This window comes from Hetaerina americana, unplaced genomic scaffold, assembly GCF_022747635.1.
Source record: "Hetaerina americana unplaced genomic scaffold, ioHetAmer1.1.p SCAF_9, whole genome shotgun sequence".
Classification (NCBI taxonomy): Eukaryota; Metazoa; Arthropoda; class Insecta; order Odonata; family Calopterygidae; genus Hetaerina; species Hetaerina americana.
The window spans coordinates 48,406,403-48,422,294 of record NW_027287538.1 but is presented as its reverse complement, the minus strand read 5'-3'; the positions used below and the strand labels follow the sequence as shown (position 1 = coordinate 48,422,294).

The 15,892-nt window shown below is 35.4% G+C and overlaps 1 protein-coding gene across 1 annotated transcript in view; it reads left to right on the top strand.

The window, feature by feature from the left end:
- The window catches only part of Atg2 (Autophagy-related 2), a 64,521-nt gene that overhangs the window by 651 nt on the left and 47,978 nt on the right, over positions 1–15,892 (top strand). The window contains exons 2-11 of the mRNA XM_071598159.1: positions 17–185; positions 344–496; positions 581–683; positions 4,032–4,251; positions 6,384–6,542; positions 8,272–8,384; positions 8,529–8,683; positions 10,790–10,925; positions 11,339–11,424; positions 12,703–13,012. Coding sequence (XP_071454260.1) covers positions 17–185; positions 344–496; positions 581–683; positions 4,032–4,251; positions 6,384–6,542; positions 8,272–8,384; positions 8,529–8,683; positions 10,790–10,925; positions 11,339–11,424; positions 12,703–13,012 — 1,604 coding nt within the window. The remainder of the gene's footprint in view (positions 1–16; positions 186–343; positions 497–580; positions 684–4,031; positions 4,252–6,383; positions 6,543–8,271; positions 8,385–8,528; positions 8,684–10,789; positions 10,926–11,338; positions 11,425–12,702; positions 13,013–15,892) is intronic.

The window sequence follows — 15,892 nt, the reverse complement described above, 5'->3', positions numbered from 1 at the left end:
TTATTGCTGTCTTCAGGCTTTAAATGAATTGGGAGATCAACAGAATATACCAGTAGAATTCGTTGACGGATACATCAGCGTGATATCTGTTTCAATCCCATGGTCTTCAGTATTGAAAGATGCCAGCTATGTTGAAGTTACTGGACTCTTTCTTACGGTACAGCCGAAGAAAAGATCTGATTGTGGTGCGTAACTCAAACATTCTTGTGCTTAAATCAAGTGAATTCAAGAAATTCATGTTACACAGCCAGTTATTGCTGTGTTGTTGACGATGACATTTGGCTATGAAACCACAATCAGCCTGATTATATGCTAACAAAAACCTTACATTCATTCCATTAAGGTGCCTCAATGTTTGAGTCCATGTGGAACAGTATGTCAACTAGCATGCAGTTAGCGCAGGAATGTCTGAAACAAGATACTGAAGAAGGCAAGGAGTACGATCAGGCGCAACCTCTAGATGGTTTGGAATTATTTGCTCAAACAATTGACTCAAGTACGTGGAAACATCACAGCATATATTTCAATATGTGTGTATATTGTCAGCCATATTTCTTTAAATTTTTTGTTTATTTTTCAGTTTTATGTAGGGTGAAAGTCAAATTTATTGATACTGTGATCCGAATAGAACATGTTCCCAAGGAAAGCACCTCGGGAGTAGCTTTGGAGCTGAAAATAAAAAAGTGAGTATGTTTCATTTGTCCACTTACTGTTTGTTTACTGTATTATCCACTTTGACCACTATATAATGTGTCCACTTTATCCAAGGATCGGTAGTGATTTTATGGACAAAGAAAGTACTAATTACTTGGAATTTATGATAAAGTTCACTTTGTCATTCAAGCCAAGTGTGTCATATTTTTTAGTAACCTTCAAGAAATTTTAGTCAGATTTGCTGTGGCTGAAGTGAGAGCAACTTTTGTTCAAACGTTAAATAGTTTTGTGCATCATTGATTGGCATAATTTTTTCATATTTTTACCAAAATATGAGTTTTTGTGTGACAAGTTGTATTTTGTTCAGATGTAGGATATCCGAGAACTGATACAATGTACACATCTAACAAAAATACATTTAAATGGTGTTCATCATGTGTATCAGCTAGCATTTCACAATGCTTTCGTGTCTGCCCTCCCTCTTATTCAATCTTTGGAAGCCTTTCTCTAAATAGCGAAATTGAAGTGTATTCATTAGGCAAAAGAGCTGACTATTGATACAGATTTTACTGAGGAGATGGATTCAGGATTATTGCATACAACATTTTTCTCTTCCATCTTTCTCCTGATAAATATGTATTATAAGATCTAGATATCGTTTAAAATATAGATATATGTTTGTTTTGTAGATTTTGAGGAGGTATTTGCTAGATTGAATTGGGTAGCATTAGTGAAGGTGTCACAGAAGGTTGGAGTTGATTGCAGGGACAAGAGGCCTATCTGCAGCCTGTACATATCTCAGGCTGCTCAGATGCATTTTGCTGATGTTGAGGTGGGATGGGCAGTGTTAAGAAGAAGAGTAAGACAGGGATGTCCAAACTCAATCCTTTCAACTTATATGCCGTGGATAATCATATAGAAGGGTCTGTAGATAGGAATGAAAATCAGTTTGCAGATGATCTAGTTTAGTTTGCCAGTCAGCTAAGGAACTGCAATCATTTATGGGTGTCCTAGAAAGGCATTGTGATAGTTATGGGATCAGAATTAATGCAAACAAAATAAAGGGTATGAGGTTTTCAAGAGAGTAGAAAGGTATTTTAAGTATAAAATCAGGCATTCATAAAATAGAGCAGGTGGTACAGTTTACATATCTTGGACTTGTTTGGATGAAAATGGCCGAAGTAATAGGGACAAAAGAAGAGGAACTGCATTAGGTAAATAAATATTCTCAGCTCTCAACGGTTATTTAAGGCAAATGCACAGAAATAATTCACTGGTATGACTTAATGCAATATTCAATACAAATAGCTCACTATTAATTGCAATTATTCTCCTAGCCTAATTTATTTGGGATTTAGTGCATATGCACTCTATCATAATAAATATTACTTAGGTAAGCAATCAATAAATAATTGTATACATATTTGCAAGATCTTTGAGAACTGAAAGTATTGCACAGAATTGGAGGTGAACCACATCTTTGCGGTACTTCATAATATCCAATTTCATGATGAGCAAAAGGCTAAAAATGCTACTATTATTTCCCACCGCAGCATTAGTATCGATTATGAGAAAAGCATTTTTAGAACAATGGACGGTATTATTTTGAAATTGTTGGAAGTCCTCACCCCCCTATGCTTTGCTCTTCCCCTATCCTATCCTATGGGTTAAATGGAAGAAGGGACCATTTGGTCTCAATTTCGCCCAAATAAAGACCTCTATCTATCTATCTATCCTGGTTTGTGGGTGTATTGTGTGTAAAATGGTCAATTTGCTTTTGGTCAATGGTCAATTATAAGTCTCTTTTCATTGTAATGACAAACGATTAACAATCCAATCTCTCCATTAATGTGGCAATGCACCTTAAGTGAAGCTTTAAATTTTATTTCCACCTCAGTATTTTTTCAGACCAATCAAAGTGTGAAATTAATAAAATTGGTGTCACTATTAGAAGGTGCATCACTATGGTCCAGCATATTTTGGAGGTAGGTACAAAACTTCACTTTGAATGAATCTAATGATGCATCTGTGCATAATGCAGATGCGTCTGTAAATCGTTACATTGTTTCACTTTAGAAAGTAACTGCTTCATGGGTATCTGAATTTTTGTTACTGTGATGCTTTCATTCATACTTCAAAGCATAATCATGTACATTGCAGCTATGAGTTTTCATCTGTGCTAAGTGATTGTATGAGCAAGACAGTATGTTAAAGTTTTAACCCTGCTTGTGCTATAGTACCATCTGCTTCTTGCCTCCCTAATGTATGCCATGCCATTGTGCCAAGTATCAGAAGCTAAATTACATCATCTCACATAAGCTACAACTTAAATTGTCTATTTAGTAATGAAGGAGTAAAGGTGTTTTAAATTGACATTTGAGTAAATGCAAAATTAATTTGTGCATAAAATTGATTCTTTAATTCTTAATAAATCATTGTTGATGCACCAAAAGGTGTTGAAATATGTAAATGAAAATTCATACCTATGTACATGGTCAGCCCAAAAAATGAGTAGAATAAATCTGGGACAAAAACTAATTGCAGATCAAAGTATAAATAACTAAAATTCTTCAAAATAGCACACTTTTTCATGAACACACTGGTGCCAGCTGTGGTGCACTTCCTGGAAGGCGTCAAGATGGGAACCTCATTCATACACATTATGCCTCTTTGGCATTTCCCAGCATTCCAAAATTTTCCATTCCATTCCCTGTCAAGCTCCTTTTTATTCTTGAGAACAAAAACGCAGTGGTGCCACATTGTAGGGGCTGTAGGGCAGCTGGGACAGCGTCGACACCTTGTGCTTGGCCAGGTACTCGGATCTTCACAAGGATGGCAGTATCGAATGGCATATTGTCATGGTGCTGCCTCCAGTTGGCAAAGATCTTCCTGATGCATTGGACTCTTTTCTGCAGCCTTTCGATGACTGCCGCATAAAACTTACAGTTCACGGCCTGTTTCACAGAGGCCCAGTCTCTTTGTGGATGCCTTTTGAAATGAAAACGACTATGAGGAAAATGCTACTTATTTTGGACAGACACCATGTACTTATTTTTAAATAATGCATAAATAATTTTGTCATATTAATAAATGCAAAATGATCACAGGCTTAGTAACAATTCATGTAGCCACACTTTTTAAGGAAACTAACCCTGTCTTGAAGCAAGGAATGCCTGTCGATATTTTATAAATCTTCTTTTGTGCCTGATGGTTAGAGGGATATTATATTTGTATTTTGTCCGCCCGCTCAGCAACACTTATGTCAAAATGATTTTTTGATGATATTAGGGAATGGAATTGATGGTTTCCAGTCAATTACATATTCAGAATATTTGTTATGTCTTTTCTGTTTTTTATTATTCCCTACTGTTTTGCAGCATGGATTATTTCGATGAAGCTGGTTTGGATTCCAATGGGACATCCATACCTGGTGACCCGCCTCAGCAACAGAAGGTTTTTGAAGTTGCTGCATTCACCTGCAAAAAGTTCTGCATGGAAGGAGTGGCATTGTATACTGATGAATTCCCTTTCCATGCAAGAACCTTTTCAAGATCCTTGATGTCCACATCAGGAAGTGGATCCACATCGGAATCCAAGGTATTAAACTTAGTGAAATATGATATCTATTTATTTTTTTTGGCCAGAGAATATTTGAAAATGAATTCTATTGTCAAATGTTGGAAATTGCTCCCTGCCTTGTTTTATAGAAGCAATTACACAACCTTGATTTCATTTGTATTCCATCAAATTTCCATGTTTGGGAGTTTGATGGATCCATATTTGTTCAATGAAATAATTGCTCAAAACTAATCCATACCATCAAATGATGGGCTCTTTAATATTTTGTGTAGTTTCAGCATCAGAGGTGCATCAGAAAAAAAGTGAAATTTTCAAGGTGAAATCCATGTTATTTCCCCTTGTGCTTTCCCTGTGTACCGTTGTTGCACACTGGTGGAACTTTGCATGAATGATCCTTTTCAGTGGACGGGTTCGTCCTAAAAACTTCACCAGTGCAGGAGAGAAGGGCTGTCATCACATGTCTCCCTCTGTTGTCACATTCCCTCATTGCTAACTTTAAAGTGCTCTTTCTCTTAATCCCCTTGACTGAAGCACTGTCATATAAAAGTGGGAGTATTTTGGTAGTGCTACCTGCCATGCCCACGTGGCCTCCTATTCCAACACCTCAATGACCATTTCCTCATCCCTATCATCACACATCATGCAGACAAGTTCCACCAAGTTCTATAATGTCTGCATGTTACTCAGGGTATCTTTCATCATTTTTACATCAGGATCTCTATGTAACATGAATTTTAACGAACAAATGTTAACACTTTTCCTCTAGATATTGAGTTAGTACATGACTGGTTTTTATGTACTACGTAATCTGCAGGGGAACTAGGTGAACTAAGGTCATGTTTTCAATCAATATCTAATGGAAGAGTGTTATCATTTGTTCATTATTATATTTAAATTCAACCATATCGTGCCTGAAACTATGCAATTTGTTAACATTCTTTGTCTTAGGGGATATACATTAACATTTGTGTGTAGAATTTAATTGTACACATGCAAACTGAATTGTTTTTGTATTTATTTTTGCATGCATCTCTATTCATTTGTTTTCATTGAACATATTTATAGTAACTTTAGCTCATTTTCATGTTTTTTCACTTGATATTATAGATAAGGATTCTTGCATGTATATTTTGGGCAGGAACATAACTATTCTTCTTAAAGGTAAATGGTTAAAGAAATATGCAAATAAATAGATAAGAAGTGTCCTATGTTTATTTTTTATGATAATGAGAGGGTTGCTACAATTATGAAAAACCTAAAATTCGATGTAAATCCGATATTAGTTTTAAATTGGGTAGTTCAGGTGAAATAAAAAAATATCTTGAATTTTTTTTATTTTGAACATTTCCAAAGCTAAGATTTACCATTCTCAAACTGTTCCTATATTTTCTTTCTCTCCCTTCCATTTGTGGGAAACTAATTAAGGTTTATTGTGGGCAGCATGAGGCCATTTAAATTTTTAACTTATATATGTATTCTTGAAAACCCGGATGGTTAGCAATAATTAAAATATGTATGCAGTGTTGTGAAACTTTTGAGACTTTGCAAGTGGAACCTTAAAATGGGAAATAATTGATGAAAGCAATACTAGCTGGAAAAATGGTTTCTTAATACCAAAGTAGACTGAATTCATACTGATTACCTTAAACTTATTTCTTACCTTAATTAAACTTCTATGCTGAATAGTATGATTATTCAGCAATGGTGTCTGTGTGGACTGTAGCACATTACAGATTGAATGGGGAAATGCGGCGTTTATATAATTAAAGCAAATACAAATTTTGTTACTCCCAAGATAAATTAATTTGTATTAAATCATTGAATGAATAAGTAATGGAACCCACCAAGGTTGTCTATATTTTAATAATGGAAAATTTTCAGTGTTGGTACTCCAATTATTTTCAGTTGTATCAGAGTTTTTCCACTCCAATTAATTGCCTTTCCTAAAGTTTTCATCCAGAACAATAAAATTTTGGTCTGATAGGTATGGAAGTCATGGAAGTTCATTGATCTTTTTCATTGAACTTAAGACAACTTTTTGATGAGACATACTAGCCTCCATTAATTAAAATGAAGCAGAATGCTGTATTTAGTGGTGAATATTGACCAATTCCACCCCTGTCATAACGTTTCACTCTCCATTTTATCAGAATTCTGAAGATACTAGTCCAATGAGTCCTTTGGAGGAAGCTGCCAGCAAGCCCCCAAGTGGATCAACCACCCCTGATCCTGTTGCTTTTGCCAAGCTGCATGGGAGGCAGGAATTCAGGGTGAAGATGAAACAGAATGAATGCATACAAGGGCCTAAGGTGAGATGTTGTTTGGTCTCCCAGATAAGTGCCTCTAGACTGGCATTGTATAATATTTTTGTGACTAAAACCATGTGTAACTTTTTGTGTCTCAATTAGTTTTGTGGTAGTATTTTTTTGATTAATTGCTTTATTATTTCTTATTATTATTATTAAAGGGAATTGTTCCAATTTAGGTGTTTGCTAGGAGATAACATACATTCAATGCACATTCATGAGTAAAATTTCACACCCATGCATAAAATTACTGCATAAATTGTTTGCATCTTTTCCGAAATATATTTAAATTGTTTGAGAAGGGCTTGAAAAGTTCTCCAGTCTATGTGCAGGCAGACTGTTCCAGTCAGTGGTTGTTCGTTGAGAGATGAATTTTTAAACATTACATAGTTCTTTGCATCCAACATTTCAACTTGAACTAATGGTCATTTTTCCCTGTAAAGTTAGGATTCCCCACATCCTTCCTTAATTCTCCCTCATCCTCTTTTCGTCATTGCTAAATTCTTTTGTTTTTGGACATTCACTTTATAAGGCTATTGTTGACTATTTTTGAGCAAAGAAAAAGAAATTGAGTCTTAATGTCCCGTCATCTGAGAGCAGTGCATTTTCAAAAAGATTTGAAACCACAAACCCAGGGTACACCACCATAGTGAATCCATTGTGGGTATGTTATTCCTCCATTGGCCATTGCTCTATCGATGCTATGAAATTTGGCTACGTTGTCGTGACTTTTGACCACCTCAAAGATTGTGTGGGAAGGGGCATGAGGAGCTGTCTGAGCAGAAACTCTCGAACTTACTCTCAGGGGTGTTAGCACTCAGCTGAGCAAAGGGATGAGTAGGAGGAGGGAAGGGATCATAGTCATTGTGGCTAGGTGAAAAACCTCTAAATATGTTGAGTTAAATGTATGTGATCACATGCATGCATTTTAAATTGTATTCCTAATCAATGGAGTAATTGGCTTAAATACAGGTATGAAGATGCAGTCTGACAGAATTATATTTAAATAAAACAGTTTCTGGCGTCACTTGGTGGAAATTCTTCATATTGAACTTAATATTAAACCACTTAGCTTTTCCACATAAAAAACTTATTTACGACCTAGGTTTCGTTATGGTATAACATCATCAGGTATAACATCAGATATAAGATCAGGTATTACATCAGGTATAACATCAGGTATAACATCATTACCTGATGATGTTATACCATAACGAAACCTAGGTCGTAAATAAAAGTTTTTTATGTGGAAAAGCTAAGTGGTTTAATTTTAAGTTCAAGAATTCTATTTAACTTAAAATAAATTTAATGTTGTGAAAATAATGTTTCAGAAGTTCTTTATGTCAAATTTATATTATCTAATTCCATACTATTGGAAATCAGTAATGATTCTCGCAGTAGAATTGGTATGTACACATTGCAAGTAGAAAACACTTGGCCAAATTTATATAGATGAGAAATTTTAATGCCTGAAATTGTAATGCGTTAACCAAAAATAAACACATTTAAAACAAAATAGTAATACAGGTGCATAAATCTTGTTTCGGGATTTATAAAGAAAATTCCCCTTGCAGTCTCCAATAAGGAATAGTCTGCCTTGGTTACACCTGTTCTGTTGGGTGGGTGTCCAAATGCCCTCAATATTTATCTCCCAAGATATTCCACCACAGAAGCAGAACTAAGCAATTCATTCTGAAGAGTAATTTTTGCATTACATGTTCCTCTGTTCTAGGTGGATTTGGAAGTTAATTTTGGCTCTGTTGCAGTATTCCTATCACCAAGACAAGTTCACACACTCATCGAATTGATGAAGGGACTCTCTAGCCCTGATTCCCTGGATGACAGGTAAGCACTCTCAAGCTTTCCCGGGCTATGGGTAGCATTCTCAGAATTTTTTTATGGTGCCCAAATATTTTTCATGTAATTCTGTTATGGCTGAGCCATTTTTAAATGAGCAGTAACTATTTTCTTCCATTGTTCACCAACTAGTAACATGTGTCCCAGAAGTCGCTGTGCTGAGAAGCCCATGGAAGCCTCAGACTTTCAAAGGGTGGAACGAGATTTGCAGCAACAGCTTCGCCTTTTCCCAATGACCCAAGTGGTTGGTTTACAGTTCACTAAAGGATGGTCCACATCTCCTCTAGGTATTGATATGGGCATGTAATAATTAGATTTCATGTTCTTTTGAAGGACAATGAAATGTGTTCGTCAATTACCTTAGACTCTTAGTTTTAAATAACTGTTGAGGAAGATTTAATCATCTAATGGTTGAAGTTGTGACTCATTTATAGGTCATATCCCAACCAAAATTCATCATCCTTACTAAAGAAAGAAAATAAATGCTTATACATTTGCTGTAGATGCAAATGAAATCATATTTCTAACCTTCTACGCCTCCTCCCTATGCCATGTCATTTTTTGTCATAAAGTTACGTCTGCTAGTATTTCTATATGCTATTTTATTTAACCCTCCTCAATTCCAGCTTCACCCTAGCAAATTTTAGATAATAATCACTAAATAAATTCAGTGTAATATATCATCCCTTACACCTAGTGCAAATGTTAATTATTACTTGATCTCTATTGCATTAATCATACATTATAGGTCAATAAATATTTTAACTTTATAATGTCATATTTCCAGAGATATCATCCATGCTTTGGTCATTTGTAGTATTTGTGCTTCTTTTGGGCTCCTCCCCAATCCAATTTCTCTCAATTTTTCAAGTATTTAGCCTACTTAAAATGACTTGTATCTAACGACTTATCTCCCAAAGTATACAAAAATCCCCAAATTATTTGAGTAATTTGTATTCAAATTTTGTAAATTCATAGGAATGACCCAACACCACCTAGGAAATACTTGATGTATTCTGTAGTAACTGTTAATGCAACCTCCTTTGTCTGATGTCACCTGATTTCACAGAACCCTCTTTCCTGGATGATTGGTAGTGATAGCTGTTGTAACTGAAATTGCTTCAGTATTTCGTTTAATTGGTCTTGCTGGGCCCTTTTGAAAAGGGTGCTTGGTTAGTTAATCAAATAGGTAACTCTCTAAACTGCTATCCTGAAGGTCAAGTGCCACCTTGGGCATGGATATAATTGTCAACTCTGATGGTTCAACCCTTTGTAAACACGATGAAAAGCCAGGAATGGCTTATTAGTATCTCAGAGCCAGATAAAAGAGATGATATATTTGTTGAGCTAAACGATGAATCCACTAAGTTCAAATTTTTGTATTAAAATATTTGCATATTTATGACCCAAATGCTTTACAATAGTAGTTTTCTGCTCATGGCAGGTGGTCCAAATTTTAATATAATGATAATGAAGCTTGTAGAACTACCATTCAAGTGTTTATTCAAATATTTTATTTAATGAAATTATTTGCTGTAAAAAACTGTGTTCAGAATAATGACAGGTTATGAGAATATTTATGTTATTAGCTTGTTTTTGTATGCGTAGTTTATCCAGATATCCAAGAAAAAATTGTTTATGTAGTTAGTAAACAATCAATATTTGTTTTTCCTATCAAACTAAATGAAATCACTTGTAGTAGATGGGATATCTCTCTCCAGGTCTAGCACCTCATACTGAAAAGTTAAAGCGCCCACTCAATCATAACTTTAGATTTTGTGAGTAAACTTGATGTCATGATTCCCACAGGAATTAAAATTGGATTATTAAAAATCCAATTATGTACAAATTGACAATTTTTATTAAAGTTTGTCAGATCCAAGTGGAAAACAGTAAGGAGAAAGTAGACACTTGTATATAATTGAATTTTACAAAATGTCAGGTTTCGTAAAATCAAAATTTTCCTAGTTTTAACCTCAGTTAGATTGATTTGATTAAGCCCCGCCAGATCAAAAGACATTCTGCTGAATTTTATCCAGTTTTAATGTATGTATAAGTTAATAATATGAATCTCATTTATCATTGCTTAAAATATAATAAGGAAATAATCATGTTTATTTACCTTATATTGTTACATCAGTTGATTGGATAACATTTAATTATTAATTCTCAATGCATATCACTTAAGGATGACAATAGTGTGTTTGTCTCATCCTCATAGAAATGCAAATCCTTTAATCATGTACATTTAAGCTTAAAATACAATTTAGACATGAGAAAATCCTTAATTTTATAATCATTAAAATATGGTATCAAATCTTATGGTGAAAAATAAAAATTTTCCCTATTTTAATATTTTGCATTGACTTTTTCTGTTTCTCTTTGTAATGCAGAAGATAGTGATGATGAATTTTTACCCATGCAAGGAAGAAATGAATTAAGTGACAGTGTAATTTCCAATACTGCAAGTATGGAAACCTCAATGTCATCCAATATGAGCAGTTCTAGTTATGCAAGCAGGCAGCATGGGTAAGTGTTGTTGTAATTATCAGAAAAATGGAATCCATTATCAGGAATACAGGAAATCCTGTTCTGTCTGTCAATTGTAAATATAAGTTCTGTAATTATTTAGCTTGAATCATTTAAAGAGATGTATGACTTTTGATTTTGACATGGGAAAGTCTGGTTTGTGAAATGGAAGGTAGGAATTCATGCTGCCATTAAAGGTGTCGACATTGTTTACTGTTTGTTTGTACTGCGGTTTAAGTATTTTAAATTTCTAGCTCTCCTGAACTTAGTGGTATCAATCAGCCTATTTTTGAAATACTAGCAATATATCCATATTTTATTAGTTTTCCCACCATAAAAAATATCGTAACAAAACAATTTTTGTATTATTTGTGTAATTATTTATCCAGTGTATTCGTGGTATTCTTTTGCAGGTACTCTGGAATGATATCACCTGATGGTTTGGGAGTGGGTGGCAATTGTAATACTCATAAATCATCTGGGAAAAGAGCAAATTCAGGTTTGAAAATTATTTATTTTCTACAGTTACTATAATATTAGACTTTATCCATTATATTAATGCTCATAATCAGTTGTCCATTCCTTGGATTAAAATCGTGAAATGGTTGAAGAAGTTGTCATCTTCCATGACCCATAGGGCTCTATTTGGAAGAGTAATGATAAAATAATCCTGGTATGATCACCCAAGTCAAATAGGCCAAAGGTTAGGAGGCAGACAAAAGATAATTCACTCAGCATTTTAAGAGTGTTTGATTATTTTCGCTGAAGTGCCACTCTTTTGGTAGAATTTTATTTGTATCCTAATGTTTGGTTTGGTATTAATTTAATGATGATGGTTAAAAGTTTCTATAAATATTATTGCCTTGAATGACAATGGCTACCAGTGCCACTAAAATGATATTAGTAATTTGAAAAAGTATTCTTCCTTGGTGTTGATACATACATAATTGATCTATGAATGTGAAAAAGTGGCAATATCTAGTCGCTTCCCTCAAATTCTCTCTCGTGCTGGTTTACTTCCGACATCGTCATTCCTTAATTTAAGATTCCAAAGTATAACTTTTGAGCAGCCAACTCTGGGCTCTAATTTGAACTTATGTGTTTCCATTATTTGATCCGTAAGGTTGATCGCTGGATACCCTTGAATATGATTCACAAAATGGATAAAAGAATCTTTATGGGGGAATTTTAAATTTTTTGTACAAAAAAGTAATCGCTTATGTATTCCAAACACTAATAATTTTTATTAGTTTTAGGAGATTTGTTTTTTGTATATAGAACAGATCATATAGAAATAGCACACATACAAATGTGAGAAGTTGGATTCATACAAACTAAATATTACAGCTACATGAATACATCAGGGGAAGAAAATGTAACGCTTGCAAAATATTGGTGTACTTCATGTTGTGTAGGAAGTTAGATATTATGCTTAGTTTCCTTGTTTGACAATTGCAAAGTCTCACAGCTACAAAAAGGCTTAAATTATGACTAGTAACCATTAAATCTCTCTGGAGGCTGTGGTGTTGTATTTGTGGACATTGCCATTTATTTCTCTGTCAAACAATCTTCTGTGCTGATGAATGAAATCAGTTGTAAGAAAATGTATAGGTTGGGTAAAGTGAGATCTCCTAAAGGTTTTAAATGGGCATGACAGCTAATTTTTCCAGGGACATAATCCAGAGTCCCATTATTATTTGATTGCTATCCGATTTTCATGTATAGATGAACATTCCCTGGTATAAAATTTGGATGTAAACACCTTTGTCCTTTACAGCTGGTGCCATTGGTGAGTCGTGTGGTGAGACAACCCGTTTCCAGTTGAGAGCTTCCAGTTTGGTGGTTACCCTCCTGCATGAAGATATTCTCACCGTCACAGTTGTGGATGGAGATGTGTATGGGAAGAAGCTTTATGGTGGTTCTTGTATGCAAGGTGGCCTAGCACCCTCCTCTTTGTTGCAGATGAAAGAAGCCGCTCAGCGATATTTTGAAGTGATGACCCAGTTTGCCAGTTCAGGCCAAATGGAATCTAATCTCCTGTCAGACAAGGAGATATTTTTGAAAGCCTGCCCAATTAGTCATTTAAGGTAAGAATTATTTTTCTTGAGGAGGGTAGGGTGAAGAATTGGGGCATCGGATTAGTAAAATTATTAGTGTGAACGCCTCCTTTCTGATATCATTAGGTCATCCCATCAGTATTTTGTTAAACTTGATTAAGACTAAAACTGTTCATGCTTGTTGTAGTTCCTTCAGGATTCACTTTTCATCTGCGTTGCTTAAAATTAACTTGGCAGGCTGTCAGTGGGAATCCAGTATGAACTGGGGAGAGAAAGGGAGTGGGATGAGGGAATGGTAAGAGTCAAGAAACAGAATGGTAACTCATGGGGTCCATTACTTGCAGGAGAATCCATTGATGATGGGAACCCATGGGACTAACTTGATATTGATAATAATTTCACCTATTTTTTTAGTGGCGCAAAATTATTGATGGTTATTGGAATAGGGGATCGAGATGGTGCGGGGGCTAGCGTACTGGCTTCCCACCCAGAGGGCCCGGGTTCAAATCCCGGCGGTGTTGAATATTTTTCAGAGGTATCTCGATCCCTGCTTGAGGTGCTTTGTGGAGGACACTTTGAGTGAGTACGCCGTCCGTCGGATGGGACGTTAAGCCGCGGACCCCTTGGCGCCTTTCGTAAAGAGTAGGCTAATGCCGACGCCGGGTTTCTCTCCACCCTTCATCCTTTCCTATCCATCCCCTATGGCGCAAATGACCTCAGCTGTCGGTCGCCTCCCCTCAAAACTACTACTACTGTTATTGGAATAGGGATCTTCATCAGGCAAGGTATGGGTGTGAACTGACTGCACAATTGATCATGAGAAGGGGTTTGAGGGTGGTAGGTAGGGGTTGTGAGGGAGGGGAGTGGATGGGGGCAGGTGAGGGTTGCAAATGATTTAACTGTTTGACAATAATTGGAAGAGGGGAAAAATAATGGGACCCAGGTCTGAGCTTATCTTGATAGATTAGCGTATTAGGATATATCCACAGGTGTCTTCTCAGTGGTTACTGGGGCTTTTAAAAAGATGTCAGTTTGTGGGAGTGTTGTTGTTACAAATTAGGGGTTTGAAAATCCTGAAAAAAAGTTGAGTAGATCCATTTAGCTCAAATGTGGCAAGGATGTTTTCCACAAAGTGAGTCCATATATATGTTACATTTTATTTCAAGGCCACTGTTTTTCTATAGTGTCCTTTTTATATATTATTTTAAAACATTTTTGTAAAGAAACCTAATGACTTTCCTGTTTAAGCTCCTGTTTAGGAATCATTCCCTTTTCGTACTTAATTTTGAAGATTCTATGTGTAACGCATTAATCCATTTTTATTGTACATAAGACCCCATTTGATGTTAACACTAGAATCAAGAAAATTGGAAATGGCTTTTCTCCATTAATACATTTATCTTATAATGCCTTGAAATCTCCTCCTTTTAAATGTCCCTTGGGCTTAAGGTATAACATTTTTTCTTCAGCTGAAGAAGAATTCGCCTTTCCTGCTAGAAAGTAGAGAAGATGATTGATTATAACATTATTTAGGAATGCTTTACTGAATTGTCAATGACCTGGAGTGTCATAGAAGGGAATATTTGGGATGTCTGATTTAAGTCCGAATTGTAGGTTCATGTCAAAGTTATTTTTTTTTGGAGATCTTGGGAAACATTTTCTATATGGATTATAAATTTTTTTGAGAGGAAGGAGAAGCATGATGCCCAATTTCTGTATAATTCTTCACCTCCCTTTGCTCCATGAAGAAAGCCATTCAGTTCCATGAAAGCCATTCACTCTCCTCTTCATTTTCTCCAACTAATTCCTCAACAAAATAAATGTGGTGAGTAGAGATATATTTTTCTCATCCTTCTTTGTGCCTTTGCAAGAGGTGTGAAAAATCATCTGAGGACTAAGGCTTGAGGTGAATTGAAGTACAGAATTTGAAGGTTTAGGTTTCCACAAAATGTTGAAATCTAGGAGCTACTTGGGAAACTCATCATTTGGCCTGTAAAAATTGGTTTACCACTGATGTTTACTTTCCTGTAAGTCTCTTCCCATTTATTTCCTTCTCTCTTACTGTCGCTGCAAGTGTTCTTCATGATAATTTTCAAAATGCTCGAGGGTGAAACTTTTTCAATTATGACATTGTATTGTTGTTGAAGCCTATTGAGGAAAAAGTTAGAATCTGAGTACTCATTACTCTGGCACTTCCTATGCAGAAATGACCCTTCAACCAATTGTGAAATGTTTCTCTGCTACTGTATTGAAGAGAAAATATAAAATTTATCATGAGAAAACAAATTGTGGAAAATAACAGAAAGATTTCAGTTAAATTATTTACAGTAGTCAATTTTTCATCAACAGAGAAGTATAAATCTCCTGCATAAATTACAGATTATCTTTCAAAAAAGAAGTCATTATTAGTATGTTGGATGTTTATGTATGATGACAGAGGTTGAGGAAAGCCCTGAGAGATGGTGCCTATTGTAGAATTACTTGGGAAGGAAAATAGAGCTTTAATAGCAATTGTCCTCCATCACTTGATACAAAAGTAGACACTTGTAGTTCCTGGTAGACAACGCTTAACCCCCCTCTTTGATAAATGTATTTGTGTTCACTTCATAAAATCAATGGAAGAACTGATTGGAGAAGCAGATTCCCAATTTTGGACTTCAACCCAAATTTCTCAAAGTATTAAGTTTTGTTGCTCACTAGACTTACTAAACTACTTTTGTCTGTCAATGAAAACATCATTGCTCCTAAGTTATTCAGCTTACCTAAGAGCATGACTCTCTGGCATTGATGTTATGGTCGCAGGAATTTGAGTACCCTCCAACTTCTGTGATATCACAGTGTCAGTCCCTCCAAGTTCAGTCCCTTATCCTCATTACCACAGTACTCTTCTCTCTCTCAAAACTGAGACAT